General features: G+C 40.3%; 2 protein-coding genes across 13 annotated transcripts in view; one reads left to right on the forward strand and one right to left on the reverse strand.

Moving 5' to 3' along the window:
• The window catches only part of DOCK7 (dedicator of cytokinesis 7), a 160,585-nt gene that overhangs the window by 56,407 nt on the left and 79,721 nt on the right, over positions 1-24,457 (forward strand). For all 12 annotated transcript variants that reach the window (XM_030572523.1, XM_030572524.1, XM_030572530.1 and 9 more), the window contains 4 exons: positions 1,789-1,954; positions 2,646-2,788; positions 6,983-7,076; positions 7,568-7,730. In XM_030572523.1, coding sequence (XP_030428383.1) covers positions 1,789-1,954; positions 2,646-2,788; positions 6,983-7,076; positions 7,568-7,730 — 566 coding nt within the window. The remainder of the gene's footprint in view (positions 1-1,788; positions 1,955-2,645; positions 2,789-6,982; positions 7,077-7,567; positions 7,731-24,457) is intronic.
• On the reverse strand, positions 12,160-20,479 carry ANGPTL3 (angiopoietin like 3). The gene is made up of 7 exons (XM_030572536.1): positions 19,985-20,479; positions 18,727-18,837; positions 17,705-17,822; positions 16,716-16,829; positions 15,413-15,508; positions 13,183-13,455; positions 12,160-12,341 (listed from the first exon to the last, which is right to left on the reverse strand). The coding sequence occupies exons 1-7, from the start codon at positions 20,477-20,479 to the stop codon at positions 12,160-12,162; spliced, it is 1,389 nt and encodes a 462-aa protein (XP_030428396.1).

Below are 24,457 nucleotides of genomic sequence, written 5' to 3' on the forward strand. Positions count from 1 at the left end.
CCAGTGCTCTTGTTGTGTGTACAAAGTAGCCAACTGAACAGAAAGAGACAATGTATATTTTTGTCTCTAATCTTTTTTTAGTTATGTATAATGAAGCGCAGCAAAAGGCTTGGCCTCTTGGGCCACACTTCCAGTTGAATTCCTACCTCTCCTCCCTTGCTTCTCCCATGTATAACCAGATTCTTTACTGTGGAAACCCTACCTACACTGTGGAAGAATGTATGCAGTTTTCATAGCTCAGAAGAATACCATAATTTTTACTGAACTCCCGAGCTGTTAAAGAGGTGGTTGTGCAAACCTGGATATGGTAAATGACTGGATCAGAGGCTAGAAGGGAGTGCATTGATTTTGCTGGCTTTCAGGAACAGACAGGAATACTAGTAGCATCTAAGAGACAACCTGTGCTGTGGCATTTCTTTGATCTTGTCCTTTGTAGGTTACTCCAAGATCAGCAATGGCTATAGAATGGGAAATCTCCATTTTATATTTAGAAGAGCTACAGTTTAGAGCTGTAAAACTTTACCCAAGCTCAGTCAGTTTTTGTACAATTTAATTTTAAAAAATGATTTCACAGCCGTCTTAAGAAAGACCCCTCCTGACCTAATGGAATATAGAATGAGGTGATGCATGGCATCTTCTCTTGCTTATCATTTAATTTACTTCTGATTTCCTGAATGAGCATTGCGGATGAAGTGAAAAGCAAAAGGAAATGCTGAAGCCTGGATGCACCATAAAATTGATGTTCTGCCTGCATGTGATCCTCAAATCTGTCACCATACATTTTCCAAGAGCTAAGACTACAAACCCCTGGTTGCTAACTAAATTCTACTTCAGTTCTGCCTGCCTAAAATTCATAGTTCCAGATGGCAAAGTTGATATTCACTTTCTCTTCTAGACTTTTATGCAATGATTCTCCCTAAGCGTTCAGATACCATGGTGATGGGTGCGTGTATATTGTATTTTGGAAACAGTGAGACAGGTGCTTTGAGAATTTTGGGCAAGAGGTGTTTGGAAGGCCTCGTTGCAGCAAGGCACCTAAGCGTATGTCTAATTTGAAGCATGGGAGATTTCCATGGAAGTTGAAGGACTACTCATGTGATTAAAGTCATGCCTTGATGAAGCGGGACCTGCATGTTAAAGACGCAGGACTGGGAGACAGGAAGCCTGAATTCTGTTTTGGGCTCTACCACAGACTCTATATGACCATGGGGAAAGTCCCTTTAATTGCTTTCTGCCTCAGTTTCCCCATGTGTAAAATGGGGATAAAGACAGTGACCTCCTGTGTAAAGCACTTTGGGATCTACTAATGAAAAGTGCTACATAAAAGGTAGATGGTATTATTATTATTTTTCGGGTTTTATGCTGCTCCTGTCACCATAGTATCACCTCATAAAATTAATAGCAATGATGAAATCCCTAGTGGACTTCCTGGAGTATAATTTAGCTGCCTTGTGAGATCAGAGGGCCAAGTGATTTGAACTGGCAATTTCTGGAAGCTTAGGAACATTAAATCAGCTGCTCCTTTAGACCATCACTGCTCTACAGGATGGGAGCGTTCTGAGGCTAAATTCTTTACTGTTTGTAAAGCACTTGGGAATACTCGGATAGATGGTGCTACAGAAGTGCAGAGTATTATTATCGTTATTTATTTATTATTTTAGGGATTGATGTAAAAATAATTATTACTACTTTGCATGGACAAAGCCCCCAGAAACGTCTTTGATAAACAGAGACTGGCTCCCCTTTCCTTTTTTTTTTAATCAGTTGGAATTAATGTTTTGTTTGTAGAATAAAGAGAAACTGGAAAAGTTGAAAAGCCAAGCAGAACAGTTTTGTCAAAGATTAGGCAAATATCGAATGCCTTTTGCCTGGACAGCCATCCATTTAATGAACATAGTCAGCAGTGCTGGAAGTTTGGAGAGAGATTCCACAGAAGTAGAAATTGGCACAGGAGGTACAGTATATCCTGCGTTTTCATAAGGGAATATGTGCCTGAGCTAAATCTCATTGAAATCAATAAGAGTCTTTCTATTTACTTCAACAGGCTTTAGATCAGGTCTATATCCACTGTTCTTTCCTTTTATCAGCTTGTTTCCCCCTTCGCCCCCTGCCTTCCTTCCCTGCCCCCTGCAGCTTTGTAACGGTCCTGGAAAAGGGTGGAAATAAAAAGGACAAGGCTGTGGTAACAAATAGGTTTATCTTTCAAGAATTTTACAAGCAAACCATCTGTTACATGCTATTTATACCCAGGCTGCTAAAACTGAAGAGCCTTGTAGGCTGATGAACATTTTCCAAAGGAGTGGATTAATCTTTGTGAACCGCACAGCTCATCTGAAACTGCTCTTCAGCATCCCCAAAACTGCCAACTTCATCATCTTTCAGCACAAGAGAAATACATAAATCTCTACACAATAAAGACTTTTATAATAGCAATAAGGCACTGGGGTGAGGTTGCTATGAAAGGAGCAGAGGTATTCAGCTGTGCTTCATAGCTTCCTGATGCCTCAGGAGTGTGATTGTCTTAGCATAACCACCTCTTCTATCATGCTTATTGCATAATTTTTGAATGCAGCAGTTATCTTCCTGTGTAGGAAATCTGCTTGAAACAAATGTAGATCTCTTTGTTTTTCTTCCTTTTGTTTTAGAACGCAAAGGATCTTGGTCAGAGAGACGGAATTCCAGTATTGTTGGAAGGCGTTCATTAGAAAGGACAACCAGTGGAGATGAAACTTGCAACCTTACTAGCTTTAGACCAGCTACTCTTACGGTGACAAACTTCTTTAAACAGGTACTGTACTAGCTATGGTCTTTGTAGTGTTTCCCATGACACAGTATGATTTGGTTCACCCTCCTGGTGAGGTCAGAGTAGAGCTGAGTGGATAATTCATAATCCATTGACTGAATTTAGCCTTGCTTTCCCATTCACAATTTGTGTTTGAGCAGCATCTGATTTCATTTATTTTACTGGAAGTGTATTCTGCAGACACATTTTTGCAAACAGTTTGTTGTGATCTGTGGATTCTTTCTGAAAAGTTCATTGTGAATAATTGATTTATGAAATTTGAGCTGTGTCAGTTTGTTTTGGGTGGACCCTTTGGTCACATGGCAATGTCACTGTTCCCTAACTGGATCAGTGTAACTCATAGAAACAGATTTCCTCTGAGAATATTAGTTCATTCTCCTCCAGTGTTCTCTAATAAACATTTAAAATTCACTGTTTTCATGAACATTCCTGCAGTATACCGGTTTGCCTGAATAATCACAGAAGTAAACACAAAGCAGCCAGTGAGAATTTATTGTTTTTATTTGAGTGAATATGTGCCAAGGATGTTTGATGTATTTGACCTACTCTCGGCCATGAACTGTAGCATAACTTTTGCCATGGTGGTTGCATCATCAGCTCACACATAATGACCTCAATTCTTAGAGTTCCCTCAACCTCTGTTCAAACAACCCCATTCAATTCAATGGATAATTTGCCATTGATTTCAATAGAAGCAAGACCAGGCTCTGCAGTGGGAGATGAGAATGGCCAGCAGCTCTTGGGATACTCTCAGCATTTAGAGGTCAGATCCCATGGTGGAGCAAATCCTTTCTGATGCTGTGGTGTTGATGTCAGCTCTCCTCAGCTGAGGCTCTGGGAGGTTTTGGAATTAATTGATAAACTCAACATTAACAAGTCACTGGGACCAGATGGCATTCACCCAAGAGTTCTGAAAGAACTCAAATATGAAGTTGTGGAACTATTAACTAAGGTTTGTAACCTGTCCTTTAAATTGGCTTCGGTACCCAATGACTGGAAGTTAGCTAATGTAACGCCAATATTTTAAAAGGGCTCTAGAGGTGATCCCAGCAATTAAGACCGGTAAGTCTAATGTCTGTACCAGGCAAATTAGTCGAAACAATAGTTAAGAATAAAATTGTCAGACACATAGAAAAACATAAACTGTTGAGCAATAGTCAACATGGTTTCTGTAAAGGGAAATCGTGTCTTGCTAATCTATTAGAGTTCTTTAAAGGGGTCAACAAACATGTGGACAAGGGGGATCCAGTGGACATAGTGTACTTAGATTTCCAGAAAGCCTTTGACAAGGTCCCTCACCAAAGGCTCTTACATAAATTAAGCTGTCATGGGATAAAAGGGAAGGTCCTTTCATGGATTGAGAACTGGCTAAAAGACAGGGAACAGAGGGTAGGAATTAATGGTAAATTCTCAGAATGGAGAGGGGTAACTAGTGGTGTTCCCCAAGGGTCAGTCCTAGGACCAATCCTATTCAATTTATTCATAAATGATCTGGAGAAAGGGGTAAACAGTGAGGTGGCAAAGTTTGCAGATGATACTAAACTACTCAAGATAGTTAAGACCAAAGCAGATTGTGAAGAACTTCAAAAAGATCTCACAAAAGTAAGTGATTGGGCAACAAAATGGCAAATGAAATTTAATGTGGATAAATGTAAAGTAATGCACATTGGAAAAAATAACCCCAAATATACATACAATATGATGGGGGCTAATTTAGCTACAACGAGTCAGGAAAAAGATCTTGGCGTCATCGTTGATAGTTCTCTGAAGATGTCCACGCAGTGTGCAGAGGCGGTCAAAAAAGCAAACAAGATGTTAGGAGTCATTAAAAAGGGGATAGAGAATAAGACTGAGAATATATTATTGCCCTTATATAAATCCATGGTACTCCCACATCTCGAATAATGTGTACAGATGTGGTCTTCTCACCTCAAAAAAGATATTCTAGCACTAGAAAAGGTTCAGAAAAGGGCAACTAAATTGATTAGGGGTTTGGAGAGGGTCCCATACAAGGAAAGATTAAAGAGGTTAGGCCTCTTCAGCTTGGAAAAGAGGAGACTAAGGGGGAATATGATAGAGGTATATAAAATCATGAGTGATGTTGAGAAAGTGGATAAGGAAAAGTTATTTACCTATTCCCATAATACAAGAACTAGGGGTCACCAAATGAAATTAATAGGTAGCAGGTTTAAAACAAATAAAAGGAAGTTCTTCTTCACACAGCGCACAGTCAACTTGTGGAACTCCTTACCTGAGGAGGTTGTGATGGCTGGGACTATAACATTGTTTAAAAGGGAACTGGATAAATTCTTGGTGGCCAAGTCCATAAATGGCTATTAGCCAGGAAGGGTAAAGAATGGTGTCCCTAGCCTCTGTTCATCAGAGGATGGAGATGGATGGCAGGAGAGAGATCATTTGATCATTGCCTGTTAGCTTCACTCCCTCTGGGGCACCTGGCATTGGCCACTGTCGGTAGACAGATACTGGTCTGACCCAGTACGGCCGTTCTTATGTTCTTATGTTCTCTGGATTTCCCTGAGGAACAGCAGGGAGGGAAAGGTTTCAAAATATTTGGTATTTAAAGATAAGAGGTTGGCAAGGGAGGCTGGACTATTTTTGAACTGTAAGCCATTTTGTTTTCAATTAAGTAAAGTATGAGGTAATTATTATTTGCCCCTTCTTAATTCCCATATGGACTAGCAGCTGAGGTAACTACTCTTGACCTAAAACTATATGCTTTCATTTCCCAACTTTCTTTAATGCAGTACCTTGTTGGAAGAAAAGAATTGTTATTTGAGACTACTTTCCATCCTGTGATGTCATGTAATAGTGCATAATGTCTATTTATGAAATAAAAATGGTATTTTCAGGACCAGTTCATTCACCACTAGGAAACTGTTAAGATGTGAAAAGAGTAACTTTATCTATAGAAAAACTATTTACACTCTAGTTTTCCTGAAATATGGGGCCTAGATTACTCTTCTTGAAATCAGAGGGCCTGATTCTGTAGTTGCATATGCTGGGGTAAATCAAGAAACTCCACTGAAGCCAGTGCACTTACAGTGGCAGAAAACCAGTGTAAATGAAAGTAGAATCCAGCCCTATAGGATTTGGGCTTCCATAGGTGGTACCATTGGGGTGTTGGTGAAACACTCAGTGGTAGAGCTTGTTGAAAAAAGAGGAGGTAACTTTTGCCAAAATATTCACAAAAATGTAATCCCTTTTTCTGGTCAAAATTTGTAGTGTTGATGAGATTATTGAAATTGTGAATTTCCAAAATGTTCCGGCAGCTCTACTCAGTAGCATATCTGCTCTCTTGCTGCAGTTCATGTCTTTTCATCAAATTAGTAATGAATACAGGTGGTTGAGAAATGGAAAAATCAGTTTTTTGAAAAAAATTAGGTTTTTCCGTTTCACAGAGTTTGAAACAGAATCCTCTTTTAATTTGCTTGAAGTTTTTTTAGATAACTTTTTTTTGATCATTTTCTAAATTTTGATCCCCCTGAACCTCTTCCCCTGTCCTTTTTTTTTTTTTTAATTTTTTTTTTTTTTGGCCACCAAGTGCAATAAAATGATGTTCAGGGTGGTATTAGCATGTTTTTTGCTGCTCTGAAAAATGTCCTCAATTTTTGAAGCATTACCGAGTGGCAAAAGGAAAGGTGAAATTGTAACTCTGCCACTCTAACTTCTCCCAAGCCAAAGCTGAGTAAGTTTTGATGAGTTACAAAGTGGCAAAATGAAAAAAAGAAAAAGGACAAAGTGGAACTCCTCTCCCTGCTCTCTCTCAACCCGCCCCAAAACCCTAGACATCATTAATTCTATTGTGCTCATTGATAAAAAGGGGAGAAAAAGGGCAGAGGGAGGAAAGGGGGGGAAATCCTTTGAAATTTCATAATTTGAAAATTCAATTTTCTGTTTTTGATGAAAATAGGAATTTGGGGGCGGGGGGATTTCTGAAAAAGGCTATCTTTATTTTTAAAAGTTTACAGTAAAAAATTTCATCCAGTTCCCATAATGAAAGGCCAATGATATTAACATAACCTGTTAATGTTCTCACCATCTTCTTCCAAGAAAGTATGCTTTAGAGTGAGGTGCAGGAAGGTGAGAAGTGATTTTTTTTTTCTAATTGCATTCTTACGTAGGCCCTGTATTAAACATTTTTTTTCTCTCTAACAATAGGAAGGGGATCGCTTGAGTGATGAAGATTTGTACAAGTTCCTTGCAGATATGAGAAGACCATCTTCCGTTTTACGAAGGTTGAGACCCATTACAGGTATTTAACTATCTTGATGGAAAGAAACCTTTTTGGATTGTATATTATAAGATTGCTTGTCTGTCCCTCATAACTCCCACCTGATTCATCCACTCTTATACCCTTACTCATTCTCTGTTGCCTATCTGTGCCCCTCCAGCCCTTTATTTCAGTGTTGCACAAATGCATTTGCCTCAGGACTGTGGCATCGTAGGATCCCTGTGTATCTTCTAGATGGGAAAATGCTACTATTGTAAACTATATAATTGGCAATTCAGGATAGTTCCTGATTGTATATTTATTACGCAGTCTAGTATTTCAAGTGCTAAGTGATGGGTTTCTAGATGTTTCCCTTAGGTCTATTAGCCTTTGAAATAATGTACTTACTCTCAGGATATTTTTCAGAAGCAAAAGGCAAGTATATTAACCTTCTCCATTCTAGAAAACAGTATTAATATGCACACTGAATTTGTATTTTTCTTTCAATTATTGTAATAATTTTTTTTCTATAGCTCAGCTGAAGATAGACATATCTCCAGCCCCAGAGAATCCTCATTACTGTCTAACTCCAGAATTGCTGCAAGTCAAACTTTACCCAGATAGCAGAGTTAGACCTACAAGAGAGATACTGGAGTTTCCTGCTCGGGATGTGTATATTCCAAATACTACTTATAGGTAAGATTTTGAAATACATATTAATCCCCATGAGATCAGCAGGTCCAGACCTTCCACGCTTATCATGTGGTTTGCTGCAAAACTTACCACAGCATCAGATCCCCTGTGCCAAAGACACCATAAAAAGTCAGATTCTTATGGCAAAAAATAAACAGCTGTAGAACAGTTCTTTGCAGAACCTAGTAGACGTAGCTGCATAAAACTCAGCAATTTGTGGGCTTTCTTACAATCTGAGTGAGCTCTCTTCATTTTTAGTCTGTATGAGGTTTACTTGAGTTTCGGTTACAAACAAACCCAAAACCTCAGAGGAAATTTCAGTTGAAACCTCACATGTTTCATGTGGTTTTGTGTTAAAATCATAATTACTTCAGCACAGTCCCAACATAAAACCATAAACCTGAGCTGTCTTTCAGTTATGTAATGAAACTTAAATCCAGATGAGTTTTACAACTGTGTCAGTAAATCGAGGCCATGATATCAGTGAACCAGGGGTTAATTTCAACACATCTTTTCCCTCTTTTTGCTCATGTGTCATGGGGCGGTGCTGTAAGAGTGACATCTTGGAAGGCAGAAGAGAGAGAATGCCTTTTGGGAAGATAGGGTCACACGCTCAGGGGCCATAGGATTGGGTTGGACCTAGAGATGATCAAAAAATTTTCTTGTAAACATTTTTTGATGCAAAATGTCTTTGACTTATGAAAATTTTAGTAGAAAAAACTCCTATAATTTGAAAAGCTATTTTTAATTGAAAAAAATGTTTAGCAAAAAAATTTCCACCAGCTTTAGGTTCAGCCCAGCCCTTTGATGTGTCAACAGAACTATATGGTGTATTGCCGGTTTATCACTGCTGTTGTGCGTTCACTTTTCAGTATTTTGGTTTCCCTATCACTTTTATCTCATACTCCTCCTCTCCCCCTTTTTAGTGGTAGTGGTGGTGGTTGTAGGGAGAGAGGGGGGGGAGGAGGAGGAGAAAGAACATTTATTTCCTGTGAAAAATAAAAATAAAAGAAAATCCACCAAAAATTGGAAAAGATATATTTAAATAATAATAATAATAATTCTCGCAGAAAATTATTACTGTTTTTGACCAACCATAGCTCCCTCCAAGCTGGAGGACAGATTTGCTGTCTTTACTTTCAGACTATCTTAACTTATTTTGCTTTTTTCTTATAAACACTAACCCTTGAAGAGAATACATTATCAACTGAGACTGTCCTTTTCTTCTTAGTCATTTCACCAGTTCACATCTCTGCATTACATTTTGGTATAAACATTTCATAGATCTCTAATAACTGCTTAAGTATAGTCACAGTAAATATTTTGTTGACCTGTTCATAGCACTTCGATACATATTCAGATATAAATCCTATGGATAGTCAAATGATTAAGCTCATTGAAAAATAAATTACCTGCATTGAAAGTATACTAATATCCTACAGATCGTGTGGAACATCTTTTGTTCCCTGTAGTATGTATATAACAAACATTTTTATTACCAGCTACCCACTTAAACTGTTTCTGAAAGTATATTCTTTAGCTACTTCATTTATTGTATGATCCCCCGTTACCATAGTATCTAAGCATCTTGCTATCTTTAATGGATTTATCCTCACTATTCCCCTGTTGGGTAGGGATTTACTGTTTTTATGGGGAAGAGAGGCTTGGTTCTTCTGAGAAGAGCCAGTCCTTCTCTGCCCTTCCGAATTACTTCATTCTTCTCCTAGCTGACCACCCTGATTTGCGCTGCCTCCCCTTTGTAATCTTTTCCATCCCTTGCCTCATACTGGAAGGCTGCAGTCACTGGGCAACTGTGCGCTGGGCATAACTGGCCTGGCTCCAGGACACAGCTGTTAGCTCAAAGCCTGGCCACTAGGAGTTGGTGATGGGCTGTGAGCATGATAGTCTCTGCTCACTCAGGAGTCCGACTTTCAGAAACTGGGGAGGGAGTTGATGAGCTGGGGAAGGGCTTGTTTTGCAGCTGTGATAGAGGGGAAAGGAGATGGAGGCAGTGAAAGTAAGGAGATGAAAACCCATCTCACATTCTTCTTTATAGAACACTAAGGATCAGATGTTGGGGTTCTAAAACATTGGTCTCTACCTGTCAGTCAAGACCCTCTCTCCTGCTACAGGATTTTTACCAATAAGTTGAACTCTTGGGCTCTTTTGCTAGAAGTAGCTAGTACTGAAGTCCATTGAAAGTGTATCTAATCTGCAGGTCTGACACGTGTTTTAGCCCAACCCCATCTTACCATCCATAAATAAAGCCTTTGACACATGTATTTAGATCCTCAGAATACATGCTTGCTAGCGCGTCCAGGAGTATAGGTACCTATGTACCTATGTCTTACTGAAATTTGTGTCTCGGACCACCCACTTTGCAGTGAGGATGAAGCTAAAGCATGTGTTGCTGAGGTCATGTTTGAATAGGTCGCCAGTGCTATCCCACAATTCCCATGGCCCGTATATCTTTCTACAGACCCAGCTTCCTGTTCCTCAGGGGCAGGACATCTCTCATTGCGTTTTTCCAGATGTTTGGCAGTTTTCTATGGGTCTAGTGACTGGGGCTTAACCAGGAAGTAATGACTTTTCTTGACTAGAAAGTGAATTGATTTGTGTCTATGGATTAGTCTAGTAGCTGTGAAAATAACCAACCCCAGACCATTGAAATTGGAGAGCTTCAAAGTACAATCTAAATAACTGCACAGTAGATTTATCACTCAGGCATTGTTACAAGGGGCAGGACAGGGGAGTGAAGATCCAGTCCTGAGGGTAGGATGGAACAGCACAAACTGGTGGGAAAAACTGGTGAGGGAGCCCTGCTGTTTCTTGTCTTCCAAGGATGCTGGCAGATGGGGACTGAGATTTTCACAGAGGATAAGCAGCATCAAGACAGTTCTTGTCCTCATCCCCAGACTACCTTTCCTCTAAGCTGGTGTGGGTCTCCTTGGTCTCTGGGGACTAGACAAACCTCTGTTTGGGTACAACCAACTCACAGAAAACTAACCCTTTAAGAATTGTTTTATTCATGTTACATATTAGTTTCTTTTTGGAAATCTTCTTTATTGATTTTTAAAGTGTCATACAAACAACTAAACATTTCCAGTACATTGGGACAAATGTGCAGTTTCTCTTGGTTGAGCATCTTACTTTGATTGTAATGAGTGCATTTCAACAGCATCAGACCTCTAATTAAATTAGTTCATTCATTGTTTCTCTGAAATTTGCTTATTATATTCAACTTTTTTTTTTTTTGGACAAAATATAGTTTAAAAAGGTGGGGGTCTTTTAATGGCTACAAATGTTAAAATGCTACAGAATTCATACAGTACAGTTGTTAGGTAAGATAGAAAAGTCAATATGACTCAAAATAATCACATTTTACGGCTCCTACCATGCAAACACACGCATGCCTAACCGTAAATATGTGAATAGTCCCATCGACTTTGGGAGTCCTCCTTTGAGTAAATTTATGCAAATATGCGTTTGCAGGACTGGGACTGAAGGTCCTGCAGGATCTTATAGTCCTTACCAATGTGATTAGTTGAGTTACACCGTTGACTTCAGTGAGATTTCTTGCATAGGTACAGGTTGCAGGATTGGTTTCTATTTATATTTAAGGCAATCGGTCTGTTTCAAACACAGCACTTTGTCCAGTTGATTCCATAAATAAGGTTTACCAAAAGGTAATTTAAGGGCCTGATTCAAAACCCATTGAAATCCATATGAAAAACTAACAGAAGTCTTTGGATCAGGCCCTAAGAATTATTCTATGAAGTATAATATAAAAGGTTAGTTTCACATTCTGGATTTCCAGATGTGCTGCTTTCATAGTTGCATGAGCACAACAATGAAGATCTAGCTCAAGATACACAGCTGGATGTTCACATTTAAATACATAGTACCATAAAATGCAGAATTATTTGCCAATTCATTCATGCATAGACACATTCCAAGACTATAGTACTTGAGTCTAATATGAAAGTAAGTTAGTTTATAAAGTAAAATCTTTTTTTCTTCAAAACTAATACTTAAATGTTTTCTGTAGAATTCTGTCAGTCTGTTATTTTTATTGAAACATTTTGAATATTCTCCTCTACATAATCCAGAAACGAGTGCATTGGCCTGAAAATTCTTATCCGTATGCAATACAGTGCCAAAATATCAAAAACATATCCAGTTTCTAGGCACTAGTGTTCAAAGGTGGAGATGCATATGTAGTTTTGAACTTGAAATATATTTATATTGGAAAAAATAATAATACTCTCAAAATATACCATAAGACCAAAAGCAGATTCCTCCGTGTTGTATCATTGAGTAGTATGGAATATATGTAATGCCTTGTATTTGGGTATTCAGCCCTGATTATTAGTTCATGTTATGTTTAATGTTCAGTGGATATGTGTTCAATTAAACACATCAGAATGAGATTTCACTCAAAACTTTCTAAATCCGTAGGATGTATCATCAGTTTGGTTGACTTGATCAAATAGAATCTTCCTTTCTGAGGCTTCCAGTATATTCCTCGTCTCCTTTCCAGTTTTCCTTCTGATCTTGGTTTGATATATTTTCCATTCAGATTGGTTTCCCCACACGCTCTGTGCCACCAGCCACCTAAAAACAATGTTTTGGTGTCATTTAGTCCAAATTTTACTTTTTCTGTTTGACATCAGAAGGCTAGTCACTGATTTGGACTGCATTTTCAAAATAAGGCTTCTCTAGGCCTGATCCAACTCCCATTGAGGTCAGTGGGAGACTCTCTTTTTTGTTTTTTTTTGTTTTTTAAATGTATAGGAAAATTCTACCTTTGTCCTAGATATATCTATCAGTTTTGAGGTGAATGTGACTGATATTGTACATTTTAAAGCGGACCAAAATCAGGCTTGAAATGGAAACTCGGCTGCAGGCTTAACTATAGTTTACTGCGTATGATAGTGGGGTTAATATCCAGGCCATCTTCTGTTTTGTGCAAGAAGGGATTACATGTAGAAAGCCAATGTAGTCCAGTGTCTGGGCTCTAGACTAGGACCCTGTACATGGGAGGTGAACTCCTGGCTCCATTGAAGTCTGTGGCAAAACTCCTACTGACTTAAATGAACAAGGAACTCACCCCTGAGTTCCATTTCTATCGCTACTACTAATTCACTCTATGACCTTGAGCAAGTCACTTGGCATCTCTGTGCTTCAGTTTTCCCCATCTGTGAAATGGGATAATAATGCTCAGGTGTTGTCTTAGGACTCTGAAATCTGTGGAGAAAAAGCACTATATAAGTGCTGATAATTATTATTTTATTTTATATTCGTCATTTGCAGGGGAGAGATTTTATGAACTAGTCTTTTCAATCTCTAACATCTGTGAGAGCTGAGCCATTTTTGGTAGAGTCCCAGTAATTCATGAAGTTATATCTAATGTAACAAAGGAACTGAAATTTTAATGTGCTTCAAATACTAGTACCTGAATATCTTTCTGGACAGTTGCAATCTCTCTTTGTAGCATTGTCATGATCCATCACAGAGAACCTCAGTTCTGTTTGTTCAGGCAGTGCGTTGGGAATGTTTCCTGAGATCTCTGAAAGATGAAGTGTGTAGTCTGTTTCTGGGCTTCCCAGGGTGAATGTGTACTCAATGTAACGTTTATTGTCTTTCCAGTCTTTCAGCTCAATACGTAAAATGTAGTCAGCTTGGTTAGCAATGGAATATAACTTCGCTAGTCCCAACCAAAATTCCCCTGCAAGGACAGGTTGCATGAATATCATTAGTATGGAGTTAAGACAGAGCACAATTATTTAAAAAAGTTTATTCATTGCTTTAATTAAATCAATAATATGAGTCTTGGGAACTCTTGCTCTTTTCAGAGAGTCTCCTGAAACATTCTTTTTGTTTACATCTTTTTAATTACACACTCGTGATCAATAAAAACTAGATATATAAATGAAATGGAACCTCTCCTAATTTTCACAGCGCTTGTGAAGGACTGCAAAGGGGACTCCAGACATTTAAAACAAATGTGTAACTGAAACAGTATAATAAGTGAAGCAAGTGACATATATAAAACTTAATTGTAATGGAAATGGATTTCACTTGTGGCTGTAGGGGTGGTGGTGGTGGTGGGGGCCTAAATTGGGATTTTGATGCCCTTATAGAAAAAAATAGATTTAATTTAAGTATTTTTTCTCCTTCATGGACTTTTTGATAGTTGAACATATCGTTTAGCAGAGTATGGTCCAGCTTCTTATGATGTCTACTACGGATCCCCGTGCAAAAACAATACTGCCAAATGTGAATGCCACACAAGCAGGGTGCCCACCTACATTTCAAGGAACAAAGGACAAACTCTTTTGAAAAAATACAGGACAATACTTTAAGAAGCACCCTTTTACGTTCATGTTAGAAAATCCTTCACAGGCCACAGTCATACATTGGTATCTCTGTATACTTGTATGATCCTTTGCGTGAATTTTTCTGATCTATGGAACAAAATGCACCCTATATCAGGGTTTCTTAAACAGGGGTCACCGGTTTTATAGGGAAAGCCCCTGGTGGGCCGGGCCGGTGTGTTTACCTGCCTGTCCACAGGTCTGGCCAATCACGGCTCCCACTGGCTATGGATCGCTGCTCCGGGCCAATGGGAGCTGCTGGAAGCGGCGGCCAGTAAGTCCCTCAGCCCACGCCACTTCCAGCAGCGCCCATTGGCCCGGAGCAGCGATCCACGGCCAGTGGGAGCTGCGATCATGGGATATGGGAATTCTACACCAAGTAAGGCACATTCCTTAAAATAAGAGGCAGGAATCCCCCTACATGACAAAATGCTTGCCTCAGTCCTATTCACTGCTCCAACACCTGAGGGGAGGAGTGGAGCAACTCTTCACTGTTGCAGATGTGAAAGAAAGCAATAGTTGGTATCATGCTGCTGTCTATACACTGCTCTGTGGGTAGATTGGGAAATTGGTGGCTTGAATCTGCCACCTGAGTCCTGCCACAGTGAGTCATTTTTCTATAAAAGGAGAATCAAGTAATTTTTAATAGATGCATAGAAAAATCTGCTGGATAGGCAAGCCGTTAGCCAATACTTGGCATTAAAAATGGTCTTAGAGTTGATGATTAACTAATATAAACATGGGTGTTTCCTCACCATTCACATGCCAGGTAAGATGATTGGCTGCCAATGATTGGGAGACTGGATGTGTAGAGAGGAAAATATTGTCTAGCCTGATGGTGTCTTGAGCTCGAACAATTAATGTGATGGTGTTTAGTGTAAACATGGTATGGTGGGAGGAAGAAGTGCTGCTTACTTTGCCGCTGTTTACTGTGTATTTCTTGTTTCCTTGTGGTCAGAAATTTGTATCAAGGAAACCTAGAACTTTGGACGGAGAGTTTGAAAAGGGCAGAATCAAAATAAATAAAATAACATTTAAAGCTGAAATGAGTCTTTTTGGTCTGATTTAGCAAAGCTCCTGAGCACATGTTAAAGGGTAAGCACATGCTTAAGTGCTTTGCTGAATTCAGGGCCGTATGTTTCCTGGTATGCAATAGGCAGTGTCTCACATTAGCTATACGAGCTGCTCAGATTGGTTTGCTTGTTTCTACCTGCTGGTGTGTGAATGCACTAGATTCATCCAAGATTGCAGCATATGAAAGCAGCTAAGAGCCTATAAAAAATGAAGGAGCAAGAAGAATGCCTTTACCCTTGAGATCACCAAAACCATTTGTATAGCTCTCCCAGGTTTGGTTGAAATCTAGGGATCCATCAACTCTGTTTTGAATGACTGTCCATGAGCTATCTGTGAATGACAAAGGGAAGGAAAACATAAACCTGGTAGGTCATTTTAACCATTTGTTTGGACTTCGACAAGAGTAGAGCAATTGATGAAAAGAGAAATTAATTGTTCCATGTTAGTAGCTTTGCTGGGCATTTTATAAATACCATTTACAGTCAACAAAATTCTCATAAGTGGTAGCTCTTGACTGCTTAGGGTATTATGGTAACATTCATTTAAAGCGTGACTGATTTTTTGAAGTAACCAGGTCATGACACCCTCATCTGACCCAGTTACAGCAAACATGGTTGAATTATGACCCTTCAGCAGCTTCTTTTCATAAACCACAGGCCAACCATGTTTGCACATCCAAACATATCACCCTGCCTCACTATGTTTGCATCAGTGTATTCTTAGAAACTCTAGGCAGCTGTGCCAGAGATCAGGGAGTCAAGAGGGCACTTACGTAGAGCAGCACTGCCAGTCTGAGAGGCACTGTGCTGTGGTCTGATACGATGGGAGGAAGGACAACTGGCCAAACTGGTGATACACATGCATGTGTACCACAAAATAACAGCATTATGACTTTGTTACAGGAAGACAAGCAGATACCAGCGTAGACTGCTGGCAAAGATATACCATCGGTAGTTGTCATAGTTGTTATGTGTGTATCAAGCATGTTGTGCATGGACACAATCCTTATTTAGATCCAGCATGGTCACTGACTGATGACAAACTAATTGAAATGTGTTAGCATGGATAAACTCATGGCAGTTCTGTACCCCAGAATAACATTATAAAGAATGTGTGTCAGACTATTCAAAGCAAAACCACTGTTAGCTGGCCATGGCGAGTGTTATGCCATTAACTGGTTTAATTTAGAAAGGTCACTAGTTGTTTGTAATCCAGTGTTAGTAATCATTGCTTTAGTGATCATTTGGCTGTAGGGATGAAAAGCTATTTCCCGCAGATGCTAATGGATTTGCTTCTTGCTTATACTGAAGAATGGATTGAACAAAGATTGGAAGTGATTTCTTCAATTCTCTGTGGTATTTGGAAAAATAGGGACGAATTCGGAATGCCACTGGCTGCAGTCAGCCTTATAATAGATGACAACCTTGTGGGTGGTCTGATGTAAGTTTGTATATATTTTAGGGCAGTAAGCACATTTCAGTTTACCAGTAAACTGTTAAAGGAAGAATTACATTGCTTCTAGCGTAACTGGTCTTACCAGATTTCATTTCACAATAGACATTAAAAGCTTCTGATCCGTTGGGCTTAATAGAGTAAATGCCACTGGTCCGTTCACCTCTCTTATAAAGGGCAGTGCAATCAGTAGCAACACCTGGAATGGCAGTAATTAAAGAATTACAGATATCTTTTTGCAGTTAAGAAGCTTGAAGGACAGAATCCAACACTGCAGAGGTAACTGCCTTTTTCAAGGCTCTTTGAACAAAACAGAAGCTGGAATAGTTGGTTCAGCAGGAGTGTTCTTTTATGACGGTTCCGTCTGTGAAATGGGCAGATTTAAATTCTGAGGACTAAAAATTATGTCAGAAGAAGAGTGGCCAACTGGTTGATGGGCAGCTGGTATTTGCTCAATTAGGCTAGGTTTCAATTTAGATAATCTTACAAAAGGGATAGTCTAAGAACAAACTGTTGGACATAATGACTTATTTTCTCTACAAAGTTCAATCGTGGTTGTTTGAATTAAACTGAATTCCCAAACGTTACTATTGCTGAAGTCTAAAAATGCTGATCAGCTTTAAAAATCTAATCCACGTCCTGTCAGTCCAAGTTTCAGTCCATTTTCCAATGGACAAATGCCTGCATCATCAAAACTGACAATAAAGGTACTGCCTTGTATGTGTGATACAAAATGTAAACCAGGGAAAGGTCAGAGACTGAATTGCCTACCGAGGCCAAACTGTTTCAACCCTAGAAGTTGTCCCACTTTGTGAAAGTGGAGGCAAATTTGTGGAGCAGTGTGGGGAAATGTGCACTGCTGCACCTTTTGTATGATTAAATAGAGGACTTGAGTCTTCAAAGCTGAAAACCCAGTCCCTTTCATAAGAACTGGCTTCATAGAGAAACTAAAAAAAGAAAGGTGGTAACCTCTTGTATCTGACCATTTAACAGTGAGCATATGCAGGCACACAGATGCACTACTGCCAGCACAATGCGTTACACAGTCATACCTAAAGCATTATATGATCTTACCATTGAATTCCAGACCTGGAGCTGTGGAATTATGTGAAGGAAGGGGAATGATCTTTGGTTCAGGTTGCTTCAGAGAAGATGAACTCTCTGTGTTTTCTTGGAAACTTGTATTGCTTAGCTGAAAAGAAGTATATTTATATATTATTGATTTCCCAAGCATCTTGGAATTATAATCAAAAGTCGTATACTTAGTTCAACAATCCAAGGTACTGTATCCATTTTTATTGTCAATTTAATCTTTTAAAGTAATCGGTCCAATTATAAATGTTCCTGGCGATTTTGAATATACTAATGCTAACATGCCTCTTTGAAACTCATGTTTGGTCTACAAAACTCCTTCACTGAGATAAGCTGCCAATTTGCTTATCTGCCCATTTGACATATATCTTGATCGGTGAATGGACTTAACTTGGCCCCTAAATAACACCACTCTGGTAACTAGTTCCAACCTCTAGAGAGTTTATGGAACCCTTGGGCCCTGCACTAAAAACTCTTTTTTCTTTTGGGGCCTGCTCTGAGGAGTGAAATTAAATAGGAGCATGTCAGTTTCAAAACCATGTCAGTTGTACCCGCAGCTGTGGTAACAGAAGTTAAACATTTTAGTGTAGAGGCATGGTGCTGTGTTGAAATGAATATAGCAGCAAAGAGGAGGAAAAAGGGAAAATAAGTTAACACTGGGAGGCAGGAGAAAGGACAGAGTTGGAAGAACAGTGAGGTTGGTAATTAGAGAATTAAACAAAATGAGAAAAGTTACAATCCCCAAACATACCCCACTTGGGTTTTATAGTCTATGGTGCAGAGCTTTATACCCAGCCCTCATGCCCTCAGCCCCAACCACATACTGCAGCACCACAGCAATTCCATCACATTTAGCAGTTGCACACCCACAAAAAGATTGTGTCCCAAGATTTGCATTTTGGCCCCTGGGGTTATTTCCTCCCTCCTCCCCCACCCCAGGTATCTCAGACAATCAGAATGAATTCTGGAAAGGAGAAGTGTATTCAGATAACTAGTTCCTCTACCTTCTGTTCCAGCTCTTTTATTTGATTGTGCTGTTTGTCAAGTTGTGCATGCTGTTCTTGTACAACTTTGAGAAGTTTCCTAATGTGATTGTCTTGTTGCTGTACAAAATTCTGGAGGGGAAAAAAGTGGCACTTCATCAAAGACAGCTTTCATTCTGTGTTAGAAAGATCAGATTAATGCTTAAGCAAAAGTAGCCTTCAACCAGTCTTTTTTTATTGGTGTCACTTTTTAAAGGCAAAACCATTGCACAATGGTTATCGTTTTCCTTTCTTTTGTTTTCCCTGTCCTATTTTGTGAGGCAGAATCCTCTCTTTTCCCTCTGCACTGAGTATCTACACCAATTTTAAACCAAATTATGTAGCTCTTACTTGAGCAAAACTGCTGTCAGCTTCAGAGGCCTTCATTTGGTCCTTAATTTCAAACACTTTAATCCCACTCTGTAGGTGACTCAAAGAATGAATTTTTGTGGAGCTGTCTTGTGTTTTTAATTGAGCTATGTAAATAACACATTCCAATAGGCCAGTAGAGAGGAAGGATGCTCCAGTGGTTAGGCCTTGGAAGACCTGGGTTAATTTCTCTGCCATACCATGTGCTTTCTATGTGACCTTGGGCAAGTCACTTAGCCTTTCTGTGCCTCAGTTCCCATCTGTAAATTGGGGATAATGGCACTGCCTTACCTCCCAGGGTATAGTGAAGATAAATATATTGAAAATTTTGAGGTGCTCAGGTACTGTGCTGATGGGGACTATATAAATACCATAGATAGATAGCCCCTCTTTAAAGTTTATTTTTTAAATAAATGTTACTAAAGCTTATAAACATTAAACCTATCAGAATTCACATTGACCACCATTTTTCAATGAACTGTATTGTGCTGTAGTTTTGTTAATCTGATTTCCAAAGGGTTTACCATTATGCTTTAGTGTACTTTGAAATTGATTTTTTTTTTTTTAAGCGCAGAACAAAATATGTAGGGCCATATCATTCCATCTGATTTCAAGCATATTTCCTCACTTATTTCTTTGGGGAATTATGCTTTAAAACTGATGACAGTTCGTGGCCCATAATAAGACACTTGAATTGATTTCTGCAAGACTGTTATTCTCCAGATTAATATACAAAGCTTATTTCTCAAAATGCATATTACTGCTTCTAGAAATGTGTGGAGGAAACATGGCTTTTAGAGTAACACTCCTTAAAATACTATCCCAATTTACTTTGGCTTTCTATCCTCTGGGTTTCCTCAAGTCTACTTACTTTGAGTGAAGTCATTTCTTTCGGTTCTTGAACTTCAGGCTGTATGTGGGCTAATTTAATTATTTTCTCCTCCAGCCCCCCTACTTTCTCTTGAAGCTGGATCTTGTCTTGTAATAGGTCTTCAATCTTTGAGTTCAGCTCGAGGGATATATTCTTTATCTCTTCATTGTTGGCCTGCAATCTGGAAGTTGTTTTTCTGAGCTCTTCTTCTTCTACCTTGATTTCATTGGTTTGCAGTGAGAGCTCATAAAAAGACTTGTCAAAAATGTTCAGTTTTCGAAAGATGTCGTTCATTTGCCCCTTGGTCTTGTGGACAAAGTCTTTAAGGCCGTGCCCAAGCTGGAGAAGCCCATTAGCTAAAATCCGCACATCATCTAACATGGCAAATCTTGAGTTTGGCTCAGGAGGTGCAGAATCAAAGGAAGAGTAGTCCTTGTCAATTGTACTTGAAATAGCAAAAGGAGCAATGAAAAGAAAGACGAGGGCTATTTTCATGGTGTCTGTTTCCAGTGTCCTAAGGTAATTTGGAACAGAGCTGTTTTCCCTAGTTATGGTTGTTGCTGTGTGGTGGTTCTAGGTTGAAGAATTTAGCCTATATATATATGCCTGTTCGGTTCAGAAAAGGCAAACGGATTAAGTTGATCATTAAACCATGTATAATTGAGCTAATGTAACCTCTGTCCTATCCGGGTTGATATCTGGAAAGATAAACCTGAGTGACCAGTCTGTTGCTGATTAAACTAGTACTTAGATTTGCAATATGCCAGCTATTCTGTTGTTAAAATTATTGGTTGATGTGATGTATTGATGGATATACCCCTTTCTTAACAGGTTCATTTTTTTAAAATCATAATCTTGAACTATGGAAATGGGTCTAAATTACCTCTGAGTTACACTGTAAAGGTTCTTTACTTTGCCAGAGGAATGTAAAAGGGCCTTAGCATAAATGAAATGCAGTCTCTGTGTTTCAGATTCTGTGCTCTATTGGGAGTGAGGGGGACATCCTACAGCAGGGCAATTCACTGAGCCTGACTCTGATCTCACACCACTTTGACACTGGTGTAATTCAATGTACTTCAACTGATTTACGCTTCAGTTACCCCAGGATAAGTGACAGCAGAATTAGACACAGTAAATGTAGACTCATTGGGCTTGATTTTCCACTCCCTTGCACCTTCTTTAAGTTCTTTAATCCTGCACATAGTGGATGTAAAATGCTACCACTGGTGTGCATGAGTGGAGAATTCTGATTTGGCAGATTCACTTTGTGATCATTTTGCACAAGTTTACATGACTTCAGAGTTCAGGCAGTGGAAATCAGAACCACTGGGTTTCTGAGGTATCATGTGATCAGGAGGGCAAAGGTCGATGCTTATGATTCCTTAGGTACCTAAAGGAAACTCCAGCACACTGTGAGCCATCCACCTGAAGCATCTCCCATTCCATGCTAATTCGCTTCCTTGATATCCTCTTCCTAAGTAGCTGTGCTACCATTTACTATCCCCTCTGTGCCTGTGCTGGATAGTCCTCTAAGGGCTTGTCTACATCACAAAGTTGCAGCGCTGGTGAGGGGGTTACAGCACTGCAACTTAGGAGGTGTACACATCTGCAGGGCATCACCAGCGCTGCAACTCCCTGTTTGCAGCGCTGGCCGTACTCCCGTTTTGTCTCGGGTGTAGAGGATCCAGCGCTGGTGATCCAGCGCTGGTAATCAAGTGTAGACACTTACCAGCGCTTTTCTTGACCTCCGTGGAATAAGCAGGTATCCCAGCATACCTGAGGAAGCCTCTGGTAATCAAGCTGGTCTCCTTCCCCGGTTTGCTCTCGCGTTCCCCGAACCCCGAGCAAGCAGGTCTCCTTCCCTGCGGTTTGCAGGGTGGTTCGGGGAACGCGAGAGCAAACCGCGGCGAAGCTGGTCTCCTTCCCCGGTTTGCTCTTGCGTTCCCCGAACAAGCAGGTCTCCTTCCCTGCGGTTTGCAGGGGGGTTCGGGGAACGCGAGAGCAAACCGCGGCGAAGCTGGTCTCCTTCCCCGGTTTGCTCTCGCGTTCCCTGAATCTCCGTGCAAGCAGGTCTCCTTCCCTGCGGTTTGCAGGGGGGTTCGGGGAACGCGAGAGCAAACCGCGGCAAAGCTGGTCTCCTTCCCCGGTTTGCTCTCGCGTTCCCCGAACCCCCCTTGAAGCCGCCCAACAGCGCTGCAGTATGGCCACATCTAACACCACTTGCAGCGCTGGTTGCTGTAAGTGTGGCCACTCTGCAGCGCTGGCCCTATACAGCTGTACTAATACAGCTGTAACAACCAGCGCTGCAAAATTGTAGATGTAGACATACCCTAAGTGCTGGGAGTGTTTTTAGGACATCATGAGTTTCAGTGGGAAATTCTGCAGGGGTTTCCTTATGTTTGCAGGCTAAATTTTCATGGGTTTGTGGATGATGCAACTGAGATAAACTTTTCCTGGTCCTAGAGTATGTCTACATTTAAACAGCTACAGCTGTGCCGTTGTAATGCTTTGGTGTAGATGCTACCTATGTTAGTGGGAGGGGTTCTTCCATCAGCACAGGTAATCCACCTCCCAAGAGAAGATGGCTAAGTCTTCTTTTTACTTAGCGCGGTCTACACTTGAGGGTAGGCCAGCCTAGCTATTTCTCTCAGGATTGTGGATTTTTCACACTCCTGAGAGATGTAGCTATGCCAATATAAATTCCCGGTGTAGACCAGCCATTCATTAAGCTTGGCTTTGCAAAACCCTAAACCATAGGCTTTGAAATGTTGCATTCCAAGGGTGGGTGAGAGGGACAAAGCTGTACTTAGGCTTGGTTTGTACTTGAAAGTTATACAGATGCTCCCCGGGTTATGCAAACCCGATTTATGGAAATCGGTAAGCTTTTTTTTTGTGTGTGTGTAATTGTCCGAGATATGTTCCCGACTTACGCAAAGTTCAGCTTATGCTTGGCATTCCGGAACAGAACGTTTGCATAAATCGGGGTGCTTCTGTATCAACATAGGCTGGAGGAATAGCTCAGTGGTTTGAGCATTGGCCTGCTAAACCTAGGGTTGTGAGTTCAATCCTTGAAGAGACCACTTAGGGATCTGGGGCAAAATCAGTACTTTGTCCTGCTAGTGAAGGCAAGGGGCTGGACTCAATGACCTTTCAGGGTCCCTTCCAGGTCTATGAGATAGGTATATCTCCATAGCTGTGTTGGTCAGGAGTGGGGGGAAAATCACACCCCTGACTGGCATAGCTATGCTGACCTAATCCCCAATGTAGATGCAGCTGTGTCACTGGAGGAGTGTTTCCATCAGCATAGCTAACATTGTTTCGGGCAGGTGGTGTTCCTACATGGATAGAAAAAACCCTTCTGTCAGCACAGGCCGTGTCTACACTGCGAAGCTATGCCAGCATAGCTATTCCAATTTAGCTATACCCTGATTGGCTCCCAATAAGCCCTTCTTTGTTTGGCTCCTTGTCTGCGCAGGCGCCCTGGCCTGCCACAGCCCACACTCTCAGGGAGTGGGACAGAATGCATAACTCAGTGTCAAACAGGAAAGTGTATTGAAATGAAGTTGTTAACCTGGGCACAGAACCTCTGCACGAGGAAACTTTGGTGACATGCAATAAATCATAAAAAATTAAGTGGCATGAAAATATTTTTAAATTCTGTTGCACAAATTAATAGAGTAATATATTACATCGGTGCAGTAGGCATCTGAGTGATTAGCTCATGTACACCAGCCACAGAAAAACGATAGAAAAGCATCTGGATAAAGTCCATAGCTCTGGACAGTAGAATTTCATTATAAATTGGCTGGCATATGATCAAAGCAAATACAAGAAATAATCTGATGTAATAGTCAGTACTTCACAGCAGACCACAACCACATTTCTCATAGTATCCCAAAGAGATAATCTTGATGAGAGACAGCAATCCAGCAGATTTGGGCCCTGCAATGCAGTCTGCTAGTAGGACCCTGCAGCTGGAGACCATGTTTCAGGATCTTATTTTGAAACAATGCTGAGACAAATCACTAGAAAATGTCTTGTAGGAAACATTCGTAAAATGACAGGGGGATGAATGAACAGACAGCGTCACAAGGAGCTATGAATAATTGGGAATTTGATCCTGAAATGTATCTAAAAAGTCAGGCAAAGAAAAGATTTAAACATCAGAAAGGCAATCCATGGTTTTTAATTCTTTACCCTCAGATATTTTGAGGACTTGGGCCCCAGTCCGTGGATCTGGCGGAGCTACGCTGGGTACAGAACTCAAGTGGGGTAGGGAGTCAAAGGCCATGTCTACATCTACAATTTTGCAGCGCTGGTTGTTACAGCTGTATTAGTACAGCTGTATAGGGCCAGCGCTGCAGAGTGTCCGCACTTACAGCAAGCAGCGCTGCAAGTGCTGTTAGATGTGGCCACACTGCAGCGCTGTTGGGAGTGATGCATTGTGGGCGGCTATCCCACAGAGCACCTCGT

This window comes from Gopherus evgoodei, chromosome 8 (genome assembly GCF_007399415.2).
Source record: "Gopherus evgoodei ecotype Sinaloan lineage chromosome 8, rGopEvg1_v1.p, whole genome shotgun sequence".
NCBI classification, from domain to species: domain Eukaryota; kingdom Metazoa; phylum Chordata; order Testudines; family Testudinidae; genus Gopherus; species Gopherus evgoodei.

What these genes read in the sequence shown, in the direction of transcription:
- ANGPTL3 (XM_030572536.1), bottom strand. Translation starts at nt 20,479, where the DNA reads ATGAAAATAGCCCTCGTCTTTCTTTTCATTGCTCCTTTTGCTATTTCA. An exon ending in AAGAAATGACTTCACTCAAA is followed by an intron (nt 18,838 to 19,984) that starts GTAAGTAGACTT and finishes TTTCCCCTCCAG; the next exon opens with AATTTTGTACAGCAACAAGA. An exon ending in TCCAGGTCTGGAATTCAATG is followed by an intron (nt 16,830 to 17,704) that starts GTAAGATCATAT and finishes CTGCCATTCCAG; the next exon opens with GTGTTGCTACTGATTGCACT.